This window comes from Amblyomma americanum, chromosome 2, assembly GCF_052857255.1.
Source record: "Amblyomma americanum isolate KBUSLIRL-KWMA chromosome 2, ASM5285725v1, whole genome shotgun sequence".
NCBI classification, from domain to species: Eukaryota; Metazoa; Arthropoda; class Arachnida; order Ixodida; family Ixodidae; genus Amblyomma; species Amblyomma americanum.
This window is the reverse complement of record NC_135498.1, coordinates 109742246-109766697: the sequence shown is the minus strand read 5'-3', so window position 1 is coordinate 109766697 and position 24452 is coordinate 109742246. Positions and strand designations below refer to the sequence as shown.

General features: G+C 49.5%; 1 protein-coding gene across 1 annotated transcript in view; it reads right to left on the bottom strand.

The window, feature by feature from the left end:
• The window catches only part of LOC144121744 (sulfotransferase 1B1-like), an 86106-nt gene that overhangs the window by 58454 nt on the left and 3200 nt on the right, over positions 1–24452 (bottom strand). The window contains exon 2 of the mRNA XM_077655114.1: positions 21367–21515. Within this exon, the coding sequence (XP_077511240.1) occupies positions 21367–21512 (146 nt within the window). The 5' untranslated portion in view covers positions 21513–21515. The remainder of the gene's footprint in view (positions 1–21366; positions 21516–24452) is intronic.

Here is a 24452-nt window from a genome sequence, read left to right as displayed (position 1 = left end):
ATGTTGCGATTTGCTTATCTCCAAAAAGCTTTGAAGTGGCGTGGCTTCAGAGCGCTCGAGCGCTTTTAGAGGTCGGCCTCAAAGCTGGTGATAAAAAAAATGAAGATTCAAAAAAGCATAGCACACGTGGGTTTGTGGCGTTTGTAAAGATTGGACAATAAATTTTCAATTGCGGTGGCACTGTTGGTTTTCATTTCTCATATTCTATAGGACAGCGCTTTTTGGAGATAAGCAAATCGGAACGTTTTTTCGGCGCCCGCGTGAGCGGCGGCCAATAGATAAAGGTTGCGAAAGAGTCAAGTGAGCGCACTCACCCCGCTGGCTAGACACAAACGAAAGAACAAGGTGAGTAGTCAAATCGAGCTGTGCTCCAGCTATCGTCAGCCTACGCAAGCATACCGAGATAGTATCTTAGCGACAGCGCGCGACACTTCGCGGCGCTGGCGTCAGCCCAAGCCGCTCCCGGCCACGCTTTTCGTCATTCGAGTTAAACGTACTGACGACTGCTCACCTGATAAATTGACTGGTGTTGCACGGACATATAAGCCACCCAAACATTTCATCACATGTGAGTGGCCTCCCTCCCTCATGCGTGCTCTTGTCCACTCTCACATATGCTTACAGTGCTCATTTTTGTTCTCTTTGTGCGGAACAGTTTCCTTGTGACTCTACTTGGTATTCTTAGTGCATGCATTAAATACCTGTGCTCATTACAGCTCCACAACCATTTGTTATATCCGCCTGCTGAACCTCGCTTACAATGCAGCACATTACTGAAAAGAGGACGCTCAAAATAATACGCAGCGGCTCATGCAGAAAAGGAGAAAACAGGAGAAGACTAAGACTATAATGTAGATAGACCATTGTTATCATGTGAGTGCTTATAATGATGCAACGTAAATAGTCTGTGTGGGTTTGTTTATTGACACTAATTGCTGTGTATGGATAACAGAACCCGGCAGAGCAGACGTGCGTTCTAGCAAAGGTAATGCAGGCGTAGCACTGATCAGACTGCAACTCTTGTCCTTTTGCTTGGTGAGCTGGAAAATGAATTTGACTTTCCAGCCTAGTGCAGCTACACTTGCATTGTATCGCTATTCTTATTTCAGAGTGGCACTGACTGGCACCTCTTAGTTGTTTTCAAAGTGTAGGCACATTAGTTCAGCCTCTCAAACAGCTTTATTTTAGCCGCAGTCTCGGCCACTGCCCATGTGCTGCCTCTTGCGGCTGTCACTCCTGAGCCTTCCACCTTTCTTTTATTGTAAACTGCCTCTCTGTATCTGCTGGTTGTGAAGGGCTGTTGACGGCAGGCCCACGCGCTGCTAAAAAAAACTCACTCCACCAACAAGTGCCAAATATTTTGCCTGTCTTCAAATTTATCGACCTAGATGGCCACGTTCGTGCTCTTGTGTGCAGGCCGACAGGCGGCCTTACTGGCAGCGGACACGGCAGACGGCATAACGGCCCGAGGTGACGAGGGAGGCCGGCAGCTGGCACCAGACGGGCTGCCGGCAGAGGAGGTGAGACACTGACTCCAGGGAAGCGGTGCCATCCTAGGGGCACCTGATCCCCTTCGGCACATCCCTAACGAGGCCATCGGGTTTCCCGTCATAACGGCCGCGGTTTCTTATGAATTTCGCGGGTGCCCTTGGTCGGCTTGGTAGATTGTGTGACAGACACCCGACAGGCGGGAACGTCAAAAGTGGTGGCAGCGGTGGGATTTTGCAGAAGTGGTGCGAGACATTCAACCTTGCGCCCGTGGAAAGAGGGCCAGTATGTCGCTACCGCAATCACAGAATTCTCACGACGGAACGTTAGGAGCTAGTGCACTAATGCTGGGTGGTATGATTGCGACGTTCACAGGGGATGACATGCGTCCCAAAATCAGGGACTTTCTGCAAATTTCAGAAAAGCTGGTGAACATGGGAGGAAAGACATACGATTGGAATGGCGCCGTGCAAAATGGTGGTGGTGGCTCAGGATTTCGCATGGAGGGATGAGGAGGTGGCTACGCTGCCACATACAAATCTTTCAAAGCGCTCGCATTGAAGTGTTCCGACAACGAACAGGTGAGCATGAAAATTAAAAAGTTCTTGAACGCGCGCTAGAACTTTGGTGAAGATGCACGCTCTTTTGAGAGCCGTTTGAAGAGACTCGGGGCGGAGACCATGAGGGACGTTGATGGCGAGGACACGTCGAAGAAAAGAGCACGACGCAAGATCCTAAATGAACAGCTTCTCTCTCAATTTATTAACGGTCTTCGTGATTTTGAGGGGAAAAACTGCACGTTAAGATTATCGCCCGTTCAACGGCAGAAGAAATAGACCAGGCAGAAAAACTCTTAGTCTTGAGAGGAAAGGATTCACAAACACGCGAACAGGAAAGCAAACAAATCAAAACACTCGCGTAAGACAACGAAAAACTTGAGGAAAAAAAGGAAAGGTTCACTTAGCGTTCAATGTTCGGCCCAAGTAGAGCATGGTAGATGGTGCGCCAGGAGAGGAGGTGAGGTGGGGGTCAGCGCAGTCAGTGGTCTCCACTCAATGCCATGATAGAAGCGTCGCATAGATGGTGGTCTACAGAACAAGCCTCAACGCTGCCGTAAGCATCCGCCTCACCTGTGGAACGCAGGCGCGGCCCTCAGGTCAGGTAGCCCGGGGAAGTAGCGGGGCGATGGAGGCGGCCCGCGTTCAGTGGCTGCCGGCCACGGGAAGAGCAGAAAGCAGCTGCGCCTGGTCTCATGGCTCAGGCTGTCAACAGCGGCCTGTCTAGGTCTGGCAGCCCGGACTTCTGAGGCTAAGGACATAGCCTTGGAACCCGAGGAATCAGCAGCTCTCGTTCGCATCCGTCGCCAACCGTTCCTCTTTTTCTGCCCCAGCACGCGCTCTAAGCCGCATCTCACCTCTCCTCCTCATATTTTCGTCACAAGTGTCCTCGCCAGCAGCGCTGTGGCGCCGGTGCCTCACATAAGCCCCCCGCGAAGAATTTTTTCCAGGAGAAAAACTACAAGAACGGCGGCACACTTTTCATGGTTGATGGGTCTTTGACGTGCTGGAGCCATTTCACCACACAAGGCACACCCCACAAGGCACACCACGCTAACACACACATACAGCACAAACCACCAGCTGGGTCACACTGGTCCACGGTTCACGCCACATGCGCTTGACACGCAGTTTACATACAAAAGAAGTACACAAAGCCGTCAACAAAGCAGGCGGGCGAAAACCGCTCAAAACCTTATGCACTATATCAGACTCGTGTTGTGCCTAAATTAACGCCTCCAACTTCATGGCTGGCTCAAATAATCCACGCCAACATTTGTGAATCATTTACTATGCTCAGCGTGGAACAAATACTTCTGGAGCACGAAGCTCCATTGGAACACGAGGTTGTTTAAATGTTTCGTCTGGACTAATACTTGAGCTACTGATAATCGGTTTAGATCCTGAAGGTTTGTCCGTAGAGAAAAATATTGTTCCACTTCCATTCCTGTTTCCCTTCCGGTAGCGCATCCTTTAACAAGAGGATGGGGATGAACGCCCAAAAATGTTTACTGCCACTCGTTCTAGTCGTGTAGAAGTCAGAGGTGATCAGCCAAGTGGAGCGATGCTCTTCTTTTCCTTTGGCACGGCGCGTTGGCTCGCATTACAAGACCTGGCAAATATTTGGCTGTCAGCCCGGACTCCGGTCTAATAAAAATCAGAGTACCCTAGCTGTAGATTTTCTTATGCCCTGATGGTCGGAGAGTGCACTCTCATGCGACAGAGTGAGGACGTCAGTGTGCAAGCACTTCGGTACCACTGCTTGCTCGATCACTTGGCCGGGACACACTTTCTATGATCGGAAAAGAACGCCTTCTCTAGATGAAATTGTTCGCGGTTTTTTTCCTTTTGAGGATCGGTTTGCCCCAGATTCCTCAAACTGACCACTAATGTAGGGTCCCCCTCCTGGTTCGCGACGGAACTCCGGTTGTGACAAGTGGAGCGCGTTACGAGTGGGGCTCTTGCTAAGCTCCAAAACGTTCGTCGCCACAGTAGGGGCAATATCAGCCGAGCCTGTGAAGTGTCTCGTGGACACAGGTTCCAAAGTCAGCCTGTTAAAGCGCAGCGCACTGACAGATATAAACTCAAACTAGGAGAAGGTGTTCTAAAGATGAAAGAGCCAGATGACCCTTATCGACATCACCGGAGATTGCAAAGGTACGTTCAGCGCTTACCGCGTACCTTTGGCACTTGGCAGTCACGTGTTCATTAGCAGTTTTTTGATGTTCGACGACAGTGTCGTCCTTCCTGTAGCCGGCATCATCAGACAAGACACATTAAGAGACTAATGGATCAACAGGCTGTTCAGCCAGGGCATGATTCGGGTAGGCGGAGCTTATATCCCAATCGATAACTGGGTGCGCGATAGGCCGGCGGTACAGGAACACGCGTGCGGTAAGCCCGAAGGGAGCATACCCGCCACGCTGACCGAGGCTTCGGTGCTTCCGGCGATGAGTGAGCTTTCCCTGTCGCAGCTAGCGAAAGCGAAGTATTTCACTGCTGTGGGCATGGCGAATGTATACTGGCAGATAGAGATGGATACCCATGACAAAGAAAAAACACCTTGCAACACTCCTTTCGGGCACTATGAACGGAACCGTATGCCGATGGGACTCGTAAATAGTGCGGCAGCATGGCAGAGAGCGGCTGACGTCGTACTAGCAGGCCTACTAGGCAAGCTTTATCATATGCACCTCGATTACATTATTTACAGCAAATTCTTTGAGAGCCACTTGTGCGATGTGCAGGTGTTCAGTATTATTAGCGAGGCGGGCCTTAAGATGAAACCAGCCAAGTTTCCGGCCTTGGAACCACAGGTTAGGCACCTAGAACGTGTTGTTTTGGCCACAGCTGTCCGGCCTGATCCAGAGAAGTTCAGTGTGTGAGTTTTCCGGGACCAGAGAGCGAAACCGAAGTCCGCCAGTCCTTGGTCTTGCCAAGTAGAATAGACGTCGCATTCTCAATTTCGCTACAGTAGCCAAGCCACTGACAGCACTAACGAGCAAACATTTTCTGTGTCGTTCTCACGCTGAGAGCGCTCTTCGGCAACTAAAGGACAAAGTTGTGGAAGCGCCTGTTCTTCGCTTCCCAGATTTCAGCCAGCCGTTCGTACTAGCCACTGATGCATCTAAGCATGCTCTAGGCGCTGTCCTGTCACAGATGCATGACAGCGAGGAACATCCGGTAGCTTACATAAATAGACAGCTTAACGCGGCTGAGCAGAATTACAGTTCAACCGGACAAGAATGCCTAGCAGTGGTGTGGGGAGTGCGCCACTTTCGTTGCTACCTCTTCGGACGCCCTTTCAAAATTATCGCTGACAACCGCTGAATTAGCTAATGAATGGTCGAGACCAGAACTCTAGACTGCCTCGCTGGAACCTGCTGCTCTGGAAAGGTAGCTTTGAAGTCCTTCATTGCCCGGGGAAGACAAATCATAACGCTGACGTCCTCAGGCGCTCTGGTGTAACTCGCGTAACAGAGTTTTTCCCCTCGATGGAGGGGTCCCATCTACACGATGAGCACAGGAGGGACCCGTAAATTAGTAAAATGTAAACAGGTGTGAGAACTCTGAGGGAAACGAAGCTGGCCGATATCGTCTGGATCAGCAAGGTATTCTAAAGTTCAAGGAGAGGGCACATGACACGGGTCGGAGCGTTGTTCCGTCCTCTACGAGAGGGGAAATCCTCTGGCTGCATCACGATATACGCAGCGCGGTCCACCTAGGCTTCTGAAAAACCTGTCAGATGATCAGCAAAGGGTATTTCTGGTCTGGCATGAGGAAGGACATTACTCAGTATTGTGGAAACTGCGAATCCTGCATGCTTCCAAAAATCCCGAAAGGAAGAAGACCCGCTCCACTGCAGGTTTTTCAGGACGTACACAGACCATTCGAGAGGACTGCCATTGATATCATAGGGCCTTTGCCGGGCACAACTTCCGGCAAGCGCTACATTCTCGTATTTGTGGATCTCCTGATCCGGTATGCCGAAACGTTCGCTCTGGAGAACCAAAAGACTAAGACTGTTGCGAGGACATTTGTCGAAGGGGTGGTATTGCGTCAAGGAATTCCGTCACAGCTACTCACCGACCAAGGAACTAATTTAACCAGAAAGCTGATGCAAACTGTTCTTAATGCAACGGGGCCGTCGAGAGGTTAAACCAAAAGCTGATTAAGATCCTTTCTCACTACATGCGCAGAGATCAGCGTGATTGGGATCTTCCACTGCCGTTCGCAAAATCAGCATACGATTCTGCCGTGCACGATGGAGCACGGGAAAGCGCCTTCATTCTATTTTGCGGGAGGTAACCAGCGCTTCCCAGGGCCGCATATGAGGAACCGAAAGGCAACTATGGCACCCGACACGACTACCGGGCTGAGCTCGGTAGTCATCAAGACGGAAGACGGAAGTCGTCAAGACGGAAGACGGCAAGAGGGGTCTTACGGTTGGCCGCAGAGTCACGAGTAAGGCTTCTACAAAATGCTGACAAGGAGGTTGATATCAAGGCAGGTGATAGAGTATCAGAGCGCTCAGGTCCCATCAAAATGGCTCGCGAGGAAGCTGTCGCTACAGTGGGTCGGTCCATATTGAATTGTGGAGAGCTTATTCAACATGACCGCTTGCATCCGCCACATGACTTCTGGGATGAGAAGATAGTCTATGTTAATAGGCTCTGTCATGCCAGATGTGCCAAAGCCTCCGCCAGTGTTCTAGGAAGTTCGGCCCGACCACGCTGACGGGAAATTCTCGGTCTCCGCCACCCGATGTCTCAGAAAATGGTTTGCAGAGCGTCACACCGGAGGTATTGTTTGAGCTCGCCAATCAAGATGAGACTCTCGCTTCGAGGATACCTCTTCCAACCGACGACTACGCCCTAAAATGTTGCGGGACGCCTATATACCCTCCATAATCACCCATAAACTTTGTAACACGTTTTGGGAATCTAGCATATTCATACGAGCTGATATGATCATTTTTTGCATGCTAATAGCCAGGTCTTGACAAAAAAGAGAATGAGGAAGAGCGTTTTCTTTATTTGTTCTCGTGACTTTTCTTTAGCTGCAGATTTACGTGAAAGGAAGAGTTGCCCGCCGTGTGAAATTTACTCCTCTGCCTGGGGTGGACTGAGGGTCCAACGACATTGTGCCGTATCGTGCAACAGGTGCCAATTGAGCGCGCGGACGATGTTTAGCGGTTTTGCTGTACTCGCACTGTGACTATTGCTTAAAGATTGAGTTTCGATCTTCGCAACGTACTGCCGGTTGTGAAAGTGACGTGGCCACCAAGTTTTCTTAGAAAAATTTTCTATAACAATAGGGTGTTTTAAAGGGCTGCATACGGGAGGCCCAGGCATTGCTGAAAAGGACTCACTCCTCCGACTAGTGTCAAATACATTTTGCCTGTATTCAAAGTTCTCTACCTAGACATGTCGACGAAGACGGTGATGTGCAATGCGAATGTGGCGGGCGCTACGGAAAACAGACGTTCAGAGACAGCCTGACAGATTAAGACGAGAGGCCGCGCGCGGTGCACCGCGCAATCGAACACTTCCCTGCAGCCTGTTGTGCGCTGCCCCCACCCCCCACAGGTGCGCGCAGACGGGCGCGTAAGTGCGTTTCTGTGTGCAGGCCGACAGGCGGCCTTACTAGCAGCTTACAAGACAGGCTGCGTAACCGCTGGAGGTCGAGGGGGAGGCCGGAGGCTCCCACCAGACGGGCTGCCGGCAAAGGAGGCGAGACACTGACACCAGGGAAGCGCTGCCCTCCGAGGGACACCTGATCCCTTTTGACACATTCCTAAAAAAGCCTTCGGCCTTCCTCTGGTAACGGCCGCGGGTTCCTAGGAATTTGGCGGGTGCCCTTGGTCAGCTGCATGAGCAGCGACGGTTAAAAATTATAGGGCGATGATTACCCGAGAGAGAGAGAGAATTCCCCGTGAGACTTGGCGGAGGCAAAAGGGACAACAAAAAAAAGGTCGAGCAGATACGGGCGAAGCGAATGGACGCAATATCACGCTGGTCTACAGTCAGCGAAGCCATACCTCAGGGACCATAGCAAGCTGACCGCCAGCTTAGACGCCCAAGAATTCTGAGGCCTCGACCCGTCACAGCACTGCCAGCATAGAGGCCGGGAAGAGAAGCAGACAACGGGAGAGCCGAAGCAGCAGCGGCCCGCAGAAGCAAGGCGAGCGGAGTAAAGCCTCGACATCGCGGACCGACAGCAGCTCTTCTAAAAGCCAGTGGAGATGGGACCATCAGTTTCGCCTTCAGGCAAAGAGCAGTAATGTTATGCAGGGTTACCGACTTGTTGGCTCAGTTGTCCTCGCTTTAGCAAGACCCGTAGATTGTGTGACCGACCCCCGACAGGCGGGAATGGCACATGGGCATTACACTACTTGTATTTAAATATACGCTTTCCAACTGCGGTACCCATTGTTTTTACCGTTTTTTTTGTTCTGAGGCCTATCCCGAAGGGATCAGTTGGCTGATGTTTTGGGGTCCTTTTGCATGTTTTGGCATTTTCCCTCTAGCTTCTTGAAGAAATAAGAGTTCCTTTTATTATTTGTTCATCTTAACTGTTAACGCTGCGCTGTTGTGCCACCTGTGGCTCGGAGTGGTGTTTCAGAACACCTCTTCCTATTTCATCGCAGTAGTAGACTCTCCAACTTGTGAGCAGCGGATGTGATGAAACGATCAGGCACCTACTTCGTGACTTCCCTCGTTTTAAGGAAGAGCGTGCCGTACGGGCTGCTGCACTTCGCCTCTTGGTTCTCTTACAGAAGCAAGGGTTTTGGGGTCTAGGACAAAACCTCGACAACAAAGGTAAGCGGGGAAGGCGCTCATGAAGTTCCTTAGGAACTCATAGTTGAATTCTCGATTATAAACTTTGTGTGCGCCATCTGTCTCCCTATCACAGTAGTCAATGGAGACATGAAACACTGATTTCGTTGCCCCTTTCTTTCTTTTTTCTTCCTTTGTTTCCCTCCCCAGGTATAGGAGGAGACTGCAGGGAGCTCGACATCGTGAAACAGATGTACTTTGGCCGGATACTCAGGAGATGGTTCGGCCGGTAAGGCGTTGCGCATTGCAGAGAAGGTAACTTCAGTGCAGGCGCAATCGAGGACGGTGGAATGCTCGAAAAGAGAGTGCCATCCTAGAATTACGTCATGGGAGCGAGATGAGAGGATGAGGAATGAATTATGTAGAAGTCTTGAATAACGACTCGTGCTGTTCATGTTGCGAGAGGCTCAACATATTCGACAGTAGCAGTGCAAAGAGAAACTCCAGAAAAAGGCGCGATAACTTCAGTTTTCGGCAACATTTCGCGTCCAAAATTCAGGCAGCAGCCCCAGTGTCCACGAGAGCACAAGTTGGAACACCTTCGACAAAAACATAACATTTGTTGGTGAGATCAGAGGCCTTGGAGAGTTCACAGTAGGCGCAGCTCTTTCCCTGGGAACTGCGCTCATTAGTTTTCCGCAGCGGAAGGGCTGGTGCGATGGCGCATAGAGTATATGGAACTGCGCCGTGGAGAAGAAGAGCGGCGAGAGGTGGCAGTCTTGCAGTCTGGCGGTCGGCGTAGTAGGCAGGAAGCAGGGGGGTCCGCTTGTACGGGATGTGGCTACGCGTAAGACCCATACGCATACGCAGATGGCGGCAGGACGAGTGCGGCAGTGGCCGGCAACATGGCCGGAGAAACGCAGCCGAAGAAAATGGGCCTGTTGTCGCGAGTACGCCACAGACGACCGCAGGGAGGGACTGCCAGCGCTAAAGGAGGCGACGCTGGTGCCACCCGAGCCCGATCCGAGAAAACGGGGGTAGAATGGGGGGGGGCGTTGAAGGCAGCGGCGCTTGAGCGCCGTCTTCAAAAGGGCCCAAGGGATGGGATGGTGGTCTGGCCACAACGGCGCGTACGTCAGAGGGGCGGCCATAGGATGCTGAGGCAGGGGTGTCAGGGCCTCCGCGATCTGTGCTCGGATCGTGTGCTGAAAGGTGGGAGTCAGCGCTTGTAGGGGGTTCCGAACTTCAGGGATGAACGCTAGCTAAAGTGTGGTCTCTTCTCTGATGAACTGATGAATATCGTGCCTGAGCTGCAGCCCTCCTGCGATCATGGCATCAGCGGACAGGACCTCGGCATGCTGTCCGGTAAGCGAGTGAGGGCGCGTTGCTTGCGCAGCTCGTCGTAGCTCTGGCACAAGCTGATTACGGAGGCCATGGTGGCCGGCTGCTTGACCGGATGCATTTGGAACATCTTGCGCCAATCAGTATGAGGCCGGCACGATGAAAGAAGTTATGGATTTAATGGCTGAAGTGTTAGAACGTCTGATAGCGGGGAGCCGAACGGCACGTGACGGCACGAGAAGCGAGCTCAATTCGGCCGCACTTCGTGTCATCACCTTCGACGGCTGGTGCTGCTCCTGCTGCGTAAGGCCGCGGCTGCTGCTACATTAGCACCCCCCCCCCTACCCCCATTGTTAAGGAAAGAGTCTGGTGAAACTGGTAGCTGGAACAATACTTTCCGCTTTTGGGGAGTGGCAGGGAGAGATGGCAGAGGAGGGCAGCCGGCCGGGTGTGGCTAAGTCAAGTCGTCATGTTTATTTCACCTTTTGTCTCACAAAACCGTGGGTCACGAAAATAAGCGGTTCGCAATGACCACTTGATAAGCTCCGTCACCCGTAGAAGTCGGCAGCATTAGGAGAGACATGGTGTCAGAGAAATGGTGTCAGTGCGCCCATGAATGTCGACGACGGAGAACTTCGATGTTCTTTCCAGTTCACGGAAGGGGCCGTCGTCGAGGCGCTGAAGCGACTTGCGGACAGTCTCGGCTAATAAAGACGTGCGCGCAAGTCGCTAGTTCGGATGCATCATGTTAAGATGGTCGAAACTGGCGGTGGAGATGTGGCGACCTGAGATTGCGGTGAAATTAGCGGAGCTGCGTCACGTAATCGGTAGGGTCGGGACTTCTAGACGAATCGTTAGATTCGAAATATTCACCATGTAGACGCAGGGGTGAGCCGAAGAAAAGTTCTGCCGGAGTGCAGCGAACACCTTGTTTCAGCGTAGCACGGAGGCTGAGCAGAACCAGTGGTAGAGAGGCAGTCCAGTGGGTGTTGTCGATTTGGGCTTTGAGGGCTGTTCTTAGCGAACGATGAAACCGTTCGATCATACTGTTGGCGATGGGATGGTAAGAAGTAGTTCCAATTCTGGAAGTTCCAAGTAAAGACATAAGGTTATTAAAGATTAAAGATTCAAACTGGGCGCCACGATCAGTGGTCATGGTCGAGGGAACCCCTTACCGGGAGATCAAGCCACGAGTAAGGCTCTGGCGATGGTGTCAATGGTGGCGTCAGGCAGAGGGAACGCTTCGGGCCTGCTAGTGAACCAATCGATGCAAGTAAGAAGATATGATTGTCCAGCGGAATGTTGCCAGGGGCCCAGGTTATCGATGTGGACGTTGTCAAAACGGGCAGATGCCGGAGGGAACGAGCCGAAGGAAGAGGTCGAGTGTCGCTGAGTTTTAGAGTGCTGGCCAGGCAGGCACGGGCCCTGGCGCGCACGTCGTTGGTGATGCCGGGCCAGACAAAACGTTTTGTGAGAAGATGGTGCGTAGCGCAAATTCTGAGATAGGACAGGCCGTGGAGGGCGTCGAAGAAAAGACGACGAAATGACGAGGGTACCAAAGGGCGCGGAGTGCCGGCCGAAGTGTCGCAGATGGTAGGGACGGAGCACAAAAGGAGAAGAATTTCACAGAAAACCAGCGAACGAGGGTTCTTCGAAAGGTCCATAACTTGCGAGTCATGTTGCTGCGCTTTTGCGAGGGCGGCAAAGGCGATGTTAGGGATGGAGCAGCAGAGGCGATGGAATATGTAGCATGTGACAGAGCATCCGCCGGGGCATTGTCAAGACCTTGCACATGTCTGATTACGGTCATGAATTCCGCCACATACGCAAGGTGACGAATTTCACGGAGCGAGAATTTACCTCTCCCGTATTTGATGGCAAAAATAAGTGTTTTGTGTTCGGTGACGATGTGGAATTGCCGACCTTCAAGGAGGTGCTTGTAATGCCGCACGGACATGTGCATGGCGCGGAGTTCACAGCCGAAATTATTGTAGCGGCTATCGGCAGCTGAAAACTTGCGAGAGAAAAAAGATAGAGGGCTCCAAGAACCATCCACGAGATGGTGGAGCACGGCTCCAACGCCGGAGTTGGAGGCGTCGGTCATGAAATGCAGGGGTCGATAAGGGCACGGATGTGTAAGGAGAGCGAGGTCGGATAGTTTCGCTTTGGCGGCCTGGAAAGAATCCAGAGCAGCTGAAGACTATGTCAGTTGTGCGGAGTTTGTTTTCATGCTTTGAAGCATGTCCGTCGGTGCTTTGATGACTGCAGCACGGTAAGCGATGGAACGGCGATAAAAATCGATAAGGCCGAGAAATTCACGGTGCTTGCGGGTAGAGGCATTCTGAAAAAAGTCTTGAATGTGCTGGAATTTTGATGGGAGATGCTTGATGCCAGAGGTGTTGACACGGTGGCCAAGGAAGTCGAGCTCCGACTTGCCGAATTCACTTTTTGCTGTGTTGATGATCAGAGACGTTGTAAAAGCTGCCAGAGGTGTTGCTCCATATCGCGGATGAATACGAGGAGACCATCGTTGTAGGGCATGCCCAAAGGTAGACCCATTGCAATTGTGTCCACGAAGTGTTGAAATGTCTGGCCAGAGTTATGGAGGCCAAATGGCATGCGGAGGTATTCGAAGAGGCCAAATGGTGTGATGATTGCAGTTTTCGGTTCATAGAATGGTTCTACAAAGACTTGGTGGTAGACCTTGAGCGGATTGATTTTAGAGAAAAATGTAGCGCCATGCAGAGCGGCGGCAAAATCCACGATGTGAGGTAAGAGATGACGGTCCGGAACGGTAGCGTTGTTGAGGGCGCGGTAATCACCACAAAGGCGCCAGTATCCTGGGGATTTTTTTCCGCACCCTGTGTAGAGGGAACGCCCATAGGCTAGACGAAGGTCGGATAATGCCGAGCTCCAGCTTGTGTTCGAACTCGTTGTGGGAGTTCTGTAAACAATCTGGAGCAAAGCGACGGGCTCGAGCGTGCGTGGGTGGGTCAGTGTTCGCTATGTGATGCGTGACCCGGTGTTTGACGGGCAGCAAGAAGTTCGATGGACGGAGCAGAGAAAGGTATGCATCCAGGAGGATCTCGTAGGCCGACTGGTGTGGGCTGGGTATACAGGCAAGCGGTTCTCGAAGACGGAGGCCCTGAACAGAGAGCTTCGTCGTGCCGTCTACGACACACTTGTTCTACATGTTGAGCAGCAGATTGTAGTGGCGCAGGAAATCAGCTTTGAGGATTGGGTAACGTACATCCGAGACAAGAAAAATCCATCGTAACATACGTCGGAGGCCAAAACTGACTGTGAGAGCATGTTCTCTGTACATAGCGATGGGAGTGAGATTTGCGGCTTGTAGCGATAGGCCAGTACGGCGACAACGGGACGATGTAATGCTGCAGGCGAGGACGCTCACCTCTGCTTCGGTGTCCACGAGAAAACGAAGGCCCGAGATGTGGTCGCGAATGAAGAATAAACGGCTGTTCTGCGTAGTGACACCACTTACCGCTTCTAGTGGGGTCGTGGGAAGTTTCCCTAGGAGAGACAGAGAGGGGTACACCGACGCGCTGATTCACCAAAGGTGCGGTGATACCAGCACTCGCTCGTTTGGAGAGGTGGGGTAGCACTACGTCGGCAAGGTGAGGCCTGGCAACGGGAAGGCGAAAGAGAGCCAGAGGTAGACAGTGCGGCGATTTGGTCGGAGAGACATGTGATCTGGGCGTGGAAGTCGTCACGGAGGCTCTGAAGGTCCAAGCGGGAGGGAAGAGATGACGAAGAGGTTGGAGGCTAGGATACTGCGCCGAGAGAAATTGTGGAGTAGGCAACGTTCATGACGGAATTCGCCAGCTCAGCGAGCTTCTCCAAAGACAACACCCTGGGCAGGCACAAGCACCAGGTGGACCGACGCCGGCAAGCGCTGAAGAAAAAACTCAAGCAGGAAGGCTTGATTGATGGTGGCAGCCTTGCCGCCAAAGAGCTGCTGGAGCCACCGCAGCAACTGTGTTGGTTTGCGGTACCCCTGTTCTTCGGAGATGAGCTGCTGCAGGCGGCGATGTTCCGAGACGGCTGTTCGCTTGATGAGCTTAGCAGCGAACGTGTCAAACAGGGCCGAGGTTGACAGAGCTATGAGGAGGTCGCTGACTTCGGCGGCAATCTCAAGTGATAGCGACGCAGCGCCATGATGAAACTTGTGCGCCTGAAATGGTGATGCGGACATTAGTGAACTGGTTGTTGACTTGAGCGAGCCAGACTTGAGGATCGGCCGGCGAGGACTGAGGAAGGCGAAGGGACAGCGCAGAGACTGCAGTGGAGGGCCTTTCACCGGGAATGACGGAGACGTTGTGGGCCATGGTGGGGGCGGGTGTTCGAATCGCGTCCGGAGTTACCAGTTTGTTCCGCCAATTCGTATGAGGCTGGCACTATGAAGGAAATGATGGATTGACTAGCTGAAGTACTAGAACGTCTGATGGCGGCGAGCCGAACGGCTCGCAACGCCGGCACGAGAAGCGAGCTCAATTCGACCGCACTTCGGCGCCATCATCTTCAACAGATGGTGCTGCTCGTGCTACGTAAGGCCGCTGCTGCTGCTGCTACAAACGCATCTTCATCAATACCTCTAAAATATATTTTATCTTATCAGCCTCCGACATGTCACTGTTCACACTCTTGGAAAGATCCATTACGTCCTCAATATAGGTAGTAAATGTCTCGCCGGGCTGCTGAGCCCGCTCTCGTATGCGCTTTTCGGCGCGGAGTTTGCGTACGTCAGGACGGCCAAATACCTCTGTGAAACTAGACTTGAATGTGAACCATGTGGGGATATTCGCTTCGTCGTTGCGGAACCAGAGATTTGCGACATCAGTCCGGTAAAAGATGACGTTAAGTTTCACGGCGTCATCCCAGTGGTTTTGCGTGCTGACCCGCTCGTACGAAGCTAACTAGTCCTCGACTTTAGTGTCACCGAGCTCACTGAAGACGGCCGGGTCCCGTTGTCGAGGCGCGCCGGAGAAGACAAGCGGAGCAGGCGATGGCTGGGGAGCCAGGGGGGCGTTTTTGGCATTTCGGATGTTACAGTGCCGCTGCGCAGCTCCAGGGCGGAATCAGGAGCAACCTCCACCACATGAAAAAGGGTTTAGAAGCCCTGAGAGAACCAGGCATTGAAGAGTGTTCTGGCCGTCGGCGGTTATCGTAAAGCCAGCCAGCAGCGCGCGCTTAGCGATAGTACTGTTGCTACCTCATTGGCACACCTTAGTCGTTACAATACGAATAGTTTCTTTACGGATGTCTTCCCGGTGTTGCAGGGCTTTGCAGACCGCTTCGTCTGCTTTTTCATTCCCCAGAATTCCACGGTAAGGTGGCATCCACTGAAATGTTAAGCAGTGGCCGGCTGCAATAGCCAAGTGATGTATATACCATATTTCGAGGACTGGGCTAATCCCTGTTTTTTTCACAATGCTGGAAGTGATTTGTAGATGTTCTTTTCAGTTGGTAAATGTACCCATTGGCAGGGGGTTCAGCACAGGATATAGGAATCCGCATCTGTATTGACATAGAGCTGTGCTGTCATAGCAGTTGTCTTCCTCTGGAGCCGACAAGAAAGCACTTCACTTGGCTTGTTGAGAGCACGTAAAGGGATCAGGTAAAAAGTCTCGAGTAGTTGAACCGTCGGTGAGGACGTCGGTGTGCTGAGAACATTTTCTTGGCTATGCAGGCGAAAGTAGCTTTCAAAAGTGTTCCTGTGGTGCGCGGCTCTTCGCATTCACTCCTGAAACAAACTGCTTTATATTTAGAGACAAGGGTGTCCAGTAAGGAAAGGTCAGAGCTATTAATTTCTGTGGCTGAATAATAGTAGGGAAGCGCAGTAACAGCACATCTAAGCCAAAGCCAGAGTTACTGCGAGTTAGGTGGACATCTTATAGGAATCTCTTGGAGAACATGTCAGAGATGGATGTGCATAGTTTCTTGGAATCGCTTAGACCACAAATATCATGTAGTGGCTGTCCGCCTAGGTTGAGGATATATGTGGTCATTGGTTTCTTTGTAAAAGCCGTAGAGACACTGTTGTTTTCTGGTGAAAGCCGAAGCAGACCTTGGGGATCCTGGTACACGGACAAGTTCAGTAACGCTATCTGAAGACACTCTCTGAGTTAGGCCATTCGTCCCGAAGCCTCTCCAGTGCCGGCAATACTTGAAGATAGGACCCGTGAGTAGTGTGTGCAATTTCCAAATCGTCTGCCCACGGTGTACTTAGCCACGCAGCGGCGATTCTTGCCGGGCAACAGTCCTTACGTGTGCCAATTGCCGCGGCCCTCATTACGCTGCCTCAAAAAATTGTCCTCACCTGAAAAGGAAAAGGACGATACTCAAACAAATGACAAAAGACAATTCCAGACACAGAAAAGCTGCCGCTAAGATGCGATGACGTTGTCGTCCTTGTTAGAGACTTTCTAAATGTGTATCGAGCATTGGAAAGGCTCGCCCAAGAATTTCCGCAACTTTTCATCTCCCCTCCACGTACTACCTTAAGGATTGGGAGCAATATAACTGACGAGGCACAGACGTTGCCACAGACGCGCCTTGGCCATGCCTGCCTGAGCTACACACAGCCGTAGTGACCAAGCATGTATTGCTTACTCAGAGTCCCGAGCCTATTGCTGATCAAGCACAAGTCACAACTCCGGTCCAAGACCGGGACAGGCAAGTGACTTGGCCATCGCACCCGAAGAACTGCACATCCTGATTGATAGAACAGTCACCGCACGCCCAGTGTGTTGAGGCTACTGCTAGTTGGGTAGTAGGTCAGAAACCGGATTAGGTCGAAGACGAGCAGGTGATTGCAATGCTGAAGCCAATCGTGAATGCCATGCGTGTGCTGCTTTCCAGCACGCACATGCCACCTGCACAGAATGCACTGCAGATGCTGGATTTGTTGAATTTTGTGCTTGCAGCTGTAGAATAGCTTTCCAATGCAGCTGTCCATAACGCATCCTTCAGGCTCATCCTTCCGAGAAGTCCGATGGTTACGTTGTCATCAACATTACTAGCCACAACGGCAAGCAGCCTTTCTGGACACTGAAACGTCTGCGCTGCCTTGTGATGGAAGGCCCCCGGTCTGTTCTACTCATTTCGCAGCAGTCGGAAGCCATCAATGTGTGCACGCTACAGCTGCGGCAGCCCTGCGACTTATGCCCCTGTTACACGGGCACGTGTCAGGCCTTAGGAATTAAGGTCCTTTGCTTCAAAGGCGCCTGACGCGCATCTACACGGCAAAGCGTCGAGACCTTTGCGAAAAAGGTCCGTAGCCTCAAAGGCGGCCGTCAGCGGCCTTAAAAATGCTTAAAGGAGCAACCAAGATGGCAGCGGCAGCTTGCGAGCTCAAAGAATAAACAATTGACGCAATATTTAGTTTTGAAAATGTAAAAAAATATCTAATTTATCTTACTTAATGGTTAATTTTGAGTTACTGTGCACTTAACTGTAGAGGAGGATGACTTAAGACATCTACACTGCTAAGAAAGGACTTGAACGCATTTCAGCAGCCACATCGACACACACGTGCTTGCGCTTCTCGCTTTGCTGTTTTTCTTCGTTTGCTCTTCATGGCAATTACACAATTCGTTCTAACGTCTTGCGGTTCGTCGCTCATGATTACGGCAGCACGCTAACCAGGCACAACCTAATTTCTTTGAAATACGCACAAGGACATAGAAACGAAGCACGCTTCTCGCACACAACGAGGAGCCGAACGGAAAAGTGCGCCTACCGTGGTCGGACCAGGAAAGATGAAAAAAAAGAAACTTTCGTTTCCAAATATCTGCTTCTCACCGTCAGAACGCTCGTTTAATTTCGGGATAGCTACTTTTTCAAACACGAAAGCACTCTTATCCTCTTAGCTGAAGTCCTACAGTCTGCTTTAATTTCATAATGTTACTAGCGCCGCTTCACACACAGCGGTGACTTTTGGCATTCACGGAGGCCGCGTTCTAGCTCCTTTGTATTTGCCGTGTAGCAGCGCCGCTGCTCCTTTTCGGTTTTCCTCCTTTAGTACATTAAGAAAACTTTACGGTAAAGGCCGTGAAGAAGACCCGTGTGACAGAGGTATTACACTGCTTGTGTCATTGCCTATAGTGCTTGATATGGACCGCATTTCTCTGCTTCTCCTTATTCGTTTACGCCCTCCATCCCTCTCCCCCAGTGCAGGGCAGCCAACCGTAGCATTTTTGTGGTTAACGTCTCTGCCTTTCCTCTGCCACTTCTCTTTCTCTCTCTCTCTCTATTTATCTGAAGCCGTTGCTTGGTAATACTGTGCGAACTTGATGAGTTCCAGATGCCCATATAGTCTGCATAAATCGTGATGCGTACTGCCTGCAGCAGGTTTTGTGTTATGTGCATCAGCTTAATATTGCACAGAAGAGGGCCAAGTGCAGCTGCCCGAGCTACGCCCTTTTCCACTGCTTGAAAAAGTTTTCTGCTCTTTTTAGTTTCAAGTCCACTTCATAGCTTTCTTCTGAGGCCAAGGCTGGCCACGCCTGCGAGGATCACATGGTGAAAAACTGATTTAAAAGAGGCCTTAATATCAAAGAAAACTGCTGTCCGTGTGCGCCCACCTTGAATGTAATTTTGAAGGGATGAGTACGAGCGAGATGACATAAATCGCAGACCTGTTTCGGCACATCCCATTAATTTCTTGGAGATACTTATTTCGACTTTAGAGGAACCAAGTGATGCATTTGTGGTGCTATAAACACCTCTTCAGTAATGGAAAGCAGATCCTACGCTGGCACTGCTGCTTGTGAAATGCCTGATTGACTATCCGTAGAGACTGTCAAATGTCTTGATCTTGCTGACAGGAGACTTCTTTTATTGATTTTGATTAATTCAGAGAGAGTGGAGCAAAGGGGTAAAGCTCTTGGAGTGGTTCTTCTCATATAGATAGTTTTTGCCGCCATCATTTAGTGGTTCATTAGAATGTTTTAAAAGAAGCCTCGCGAGCTTGGCACCTTGCACGTATGGGTAGGTTTTATGTGGTGCGCAGTAACTTGTAACTGGTGCACAGTAACTGGCCGCTCGTTCTGTTGTATTTCAGAATTTATAAGCTCAGCTGTAAACGCAGTTCCTCTGTTCATAATGAGAACTTTAGGTGCACCGTGAGGAAGCAGGATGTTTTCAACAAATAATTTAGCATATTCTATGGCGCTCGCACGGGGCAGGGTTTTAACTTCAGTGCAATGAATCAAGTAGTGGATTTCTACCGTTATCCGCTTGCTGCCAGATACCAACATAAAGAAGAGGCAAGTAAGTCCCTGCCGATCTGCTGGAAAGGTCTCAGTGATCGAATGGCATGTAGAAGTCGCGCAGGCCTTGTTGGTGGCATTTTTCGGCGTTGGTAGTCATGGAAACTCTTTACGTTGTGTACAACGTCAGTGAACAAACGGGGCCAATAACATTTGTCCTACATTTAATAGAGGGTGCGAGAAATACCGAGGTGGCGAGCTGTCGGTTAATCTAGCAATGTCTGTACAATTTCCTCACGAAAGTTCGCGGGGGCGACAAGAAGACAGACAGTCATGTTGGGCGCCAAGTTCGCCTTCACGAGGATGCTATTGTGAAGACGAAAGAAGGCCTATCCACATTTGAATCCTCTGGGGTATGAAGAGAACTTCAAGAGGTACTCGAGTAGGCACTGAATCTCCGGGTATGAGCCCTGCTGTCATGTAAAATCATTTGTGCTTAATCGTCCTGCGAAGTCACTGTCTTTTGAAAGCATTCTGACGGGCTTTTGACAGCCAGTCAGCAACGGAGTGCTTACATTGCAACCTCAGTGCTAACATTCATATCATTACAGTGGAAAGTTGCACATTTGAATAAACAGCAGAAAAACCCGACGCACTAAGGAACAGTGAAAAAATATGTTCCTTGCTATGTCCGTGCCCATTCCACTATTTTTATTTTAGCCAATATGTACCAACTGGCCCCACCGTCCACTCTACTGACATGTACACTGCGGTGACATTAAACTCTTAGATGCAGTCTCAGTCAAGAGAGACAGCCGGAGGGACCCCTCAAATTGGCAAGCCAGCGCAGTGCATCGTTATCGCTGTCAAACTTGAACCGTCAACCATACAGGTATGGGGAATTCCGATGTAGCCCAGAGGATGGCGAATCACATTTCTCAGATGTCGAGAAGTTTGCTTCGGCTTGAATGGCTTGTGTAACCTGCGACTTACTCCAGTCCATCCTTTTCATAGACGTGCACAGTGGCTAAGCCCACGCTGCTTGCATCGGCATGCATTTCTGTCTCGGCATTGTTGTGACAATTTCCAAGGACTGGAGACACTGTAAACAACTTTTATGTTCTATAAAGGCTCCCATTTGCACCATCTCCCAATTGAATGGTATATCAGCCTTTGTGAGGTGCGCCATAGCTTTGTCGATGCATGAGAAAATCCCTACAAAGCGTCTGCAATATGCACACAATCCAAGAATCCTGACAACTTTGTTGTTGTCAGGCTGCGGCAACATCCATTGCTCAAAGCACTTGGAATGGCTTTGCATAGCGACTTTTTTTAGGGGCTATCAGATCCGCTTTATCCGGCCTCTCATACGCAGCCAACATGTGATGAGGTGTGACTTATGGTTTTTGGAGGAAGCTTTCTTTGTATGAGCTATGTGGGCGCTCAAGAGTGTCCTTCAGTAGTGTGTCAAGAAAGCCTGCACAAAAATAAGGAATCAGTGCTATCTTACATACAAATCCGGCACCTATATATACTATGCCATAATATTATTTAGCAAGTAATGGTTTTACATAAAATTCGCTCCTATACTGGAATATTTATTACCAGAGAAGTTGTACTGTCGGCAAAAAAATGAAACGCAAACAAGAGAACAGAACCAGCACAAAAATGCAAACATGGGCTCTTGCAGAGGAAATAAAGGCAAAATTGATTAACGCTTCTAAACGGCCATCTTGGCTCCTTTGAAGGGAATTAATTTATCCTAGCTAGTATTTTTCTTCCCCCACCTGAGATCTCATTTTACTCTTCATGTTTAGCGGTCCTGTTTACACTTTATTTGTTGCTGGTGGTACATTTGTCTTTTGAATAGTGCCTGTTGATGCATTAGGGCATACTAGTAGGAAGTACTGCACTGCGCATCAGCATATTTGCGCTGTCTAGAGGTCGGTTTTCATAGTTGGGTTTACGTACCCTAGCTTGGCTCCACCTTGACTTGGATCACAGGGACGTAACCTCGCCCCTCCTTTTACGTCGTCACTTTCCAGGCTTCCTCGCCAGATTGGATGAAAGCTTGTTATCTTGAAGCATTTTCGTTGAAGTGTAGCACTGCAAGGCATGTCCTGAAGGACGAAAGAGGCAGTGTGACATTTATTTACTGGCTGCTCTTTACTGGCAGCAGCGGGCAACAAGGGACAACATCTAAGCGCTCTTTGCTTATTGCTACAGATAACCCGAGGAAACAACGCAGTCTGGCCGTGCCTTGAGTCATCTACACGTGCAACGCACAGTCTGAAGCTACAACGCGCCTTCACCACGGCACCACCCCCTCTGCAATCGACTACCGCCAGGAGCAGCTCGCCGCCTATATAAACTGAGCGCCGCTTGGACCCGGATCACTTGGCAGCAGCGGGCAACAAGGGACAACATCTAAGCGCTCTTTGCTTATTGCTACAGATAGCCCGAGGAAACAACGCAGTCTGGCCGTGCCTTGAGTCATCTACACGTGCAACGCACAGTCAGAAGCTACAACGCGCCTTCACCACGGCACCACCCCCTCTGCAATCGACTACCGCCAGGAGCAGCTCGCCGCCTATATAAACTTAGCGCCGCTTGGACCCGGATCACTTGGCAGCAGCGGGCAACAAGGGACAACATCTAAGCGCTCTTTGCTTATTGCTACAGGTTAGCATTTCAGCCTTACTTTTTTAATACATTTTCTTCCCTCTCAATTGCCTTGCTGCTGCCAACTGTTCCAACTTTTTCCTGTGTCGCCTATTCGTGTCACTGAACTGCTGTTCAAGCTATGGCTTCTAAAGCATGGGAAGAGTTTAAGGAAGAACTTAAAAGGGAAATGAAAGAGTTTAAGAGCAAGATTGAACGCGATTTAAGGCATGAATTGAGAGAAATGAAGGATAGTTAGGACTTCGTTAACAAAGAGTACGAAGATGCTAAAAGTAAGAATGAGCAGCTCGAAAGAGAAAATGAAGCGCTGAAAGAAGCAAATAAAACACTTCTAGATGAGAGTAACAAGGCAAAAAAACAACTTGAGGAGCACGAAATAAGAATAACAGCGAGTGAGCAATACTCATGAAATCGAAATGTTGAAATAAAAGGAGTGAAAAAGGAGGATAGTGAAGACTTGATGAAGATCGTCAGTCTAATTGGAAATGCCTTGGAAGAACAAGTCACACCAGATGACATTGAAGTGTGCCACTGGACGAAGACTCGCAACGAGTCGTCTCATAACATTGTGGTACAATTTAAGACCAGATCAAAGAGGGATTCCTTGCTTCTCAAAGCAAAGAAAACAAGGCTTTCAATGAAAAACCTGGAGGAGAACAACGAGGAGAGTCCCATTTATGTAAATGAGCACTTATGTCCCGTAATGAAGAAACTGTTGGGAATCACTGGTGCAAGGAAGGAGGAATGTAAATGAAAGTTTGTGTGGACCAGGGACGGAAGGATTTTTGCTCACAGAGATGAAACCTCGAATGTCATTAATGTTCGAAGCGAACGGGACATTCAGTTGATTGTCTAATGCACACCTAAAACTGTATAGTGTCGACTCTTTTGTCCAAAATGGCATTACTGCCGCTGGATATCAATAACATTTTTCATTCAGAAGCAATAAACGGCTTGAAATGCTTCCATTTGAATATTAGATCTGCACTGAACAAAGAGGATCAGTTGCACGTCCTTCTAGAAAAATTCACATTTAGTTTTGACATAATTATGTTGACAGAAACTTTGTATTGCTGCGACAGTGATGTCATGGTGGACAGGAACTACAGCACCTATTTCTTAAACAGATACAATAAGAGAGGAGGTGGTGTACTGCTAAACGTGAAGAAGAGCCTGAATTGCAACTTGCATGAAGAGTTCTCTTTTGTCAATGAACACATTGAATGCTTAGCTGCTCTTAGTTCTAAACACTTTTTTGCTGTCATTTACCGCCCTCCTGATGGCAATATAAGTAGTTTCTTTTCTTGCTTAGAAAGGCTCCTTTGTTATACAAATGAAAATGGTCTGACACTGGTATTGGGAGGGGACTTTATTATTGATTTGTTAAGCCAATCACCAGTGCAACGTCACTTCCAAACTATACTCACTTCAAATGGGTTCTACAATTTAATAGACACGGCAACCCGCATAACGATAAGCACGAGCACATTGATCGACCTCTTTATAACAAATCTTCCAACCCATGAGACTTTAGCAGGCGTTTGCGCTGAAACCATAAGCGATCACCTACCCATTTTTATGTTCACTAGGCTACCCGTAATGAACTCTGATACCAAACATGATGTTCGGTTTAAAAAGCAGAACATTAACAAAAGAACGTTAGACAATTTTCGGGGGAAATTAATGGAGCTAAACTGGAATCCTGTTTAACGACTAAACTCGGCAAATGAAGCCTACAACGAATTTCTGAGGCTCTTTACTTTCGCCTACTATCAGTCTTTCCCGGTGGTTCTCATTAAGAAAGCTACGAGGTCTCGCAAGCCTTGAATTACAAATGAGTGCCTAGCAATGATAAAAAAGAAAGGAAAACTATATAAAAAGTTCCTGACTACCCTTGAGCCAAATGACTGGAAGAAATTTAAGCAACACAGGAACAAAACAAACGCACTGCTAAGAAATGCAAAACGTAATTACCTGTACAATATTTTCGAACCTGGTAGCAACAGAAATACCCAAATAATATGGAAAAATTTAAATGAACTGTTAAACCGTTTTCCCCAAAACAAAGGCCCCACCGAAATAACAATAAACAATGATGTACTACGTGATAAAGAATTAGCTGAAGCCTTTAACCATTTTTTCATAAACGTGGTTTCGAATTCTTGCTCGCTCTCAAGTTCTTGCCCTTTAGCGACGAATGCTGTAGTCAGGAACCCTAACACACTTTTTTTAGATCCAACTTCTGAAAGTGAAATCTACACAGTGTTTGTTTCACTTAGTAACAGCCATGCCATTGACATAGATAATATTCAAATAACCCCAGTTAAATATGCTCTTGACCTAATTTTACCACAACTCAATCACGTATATAATCT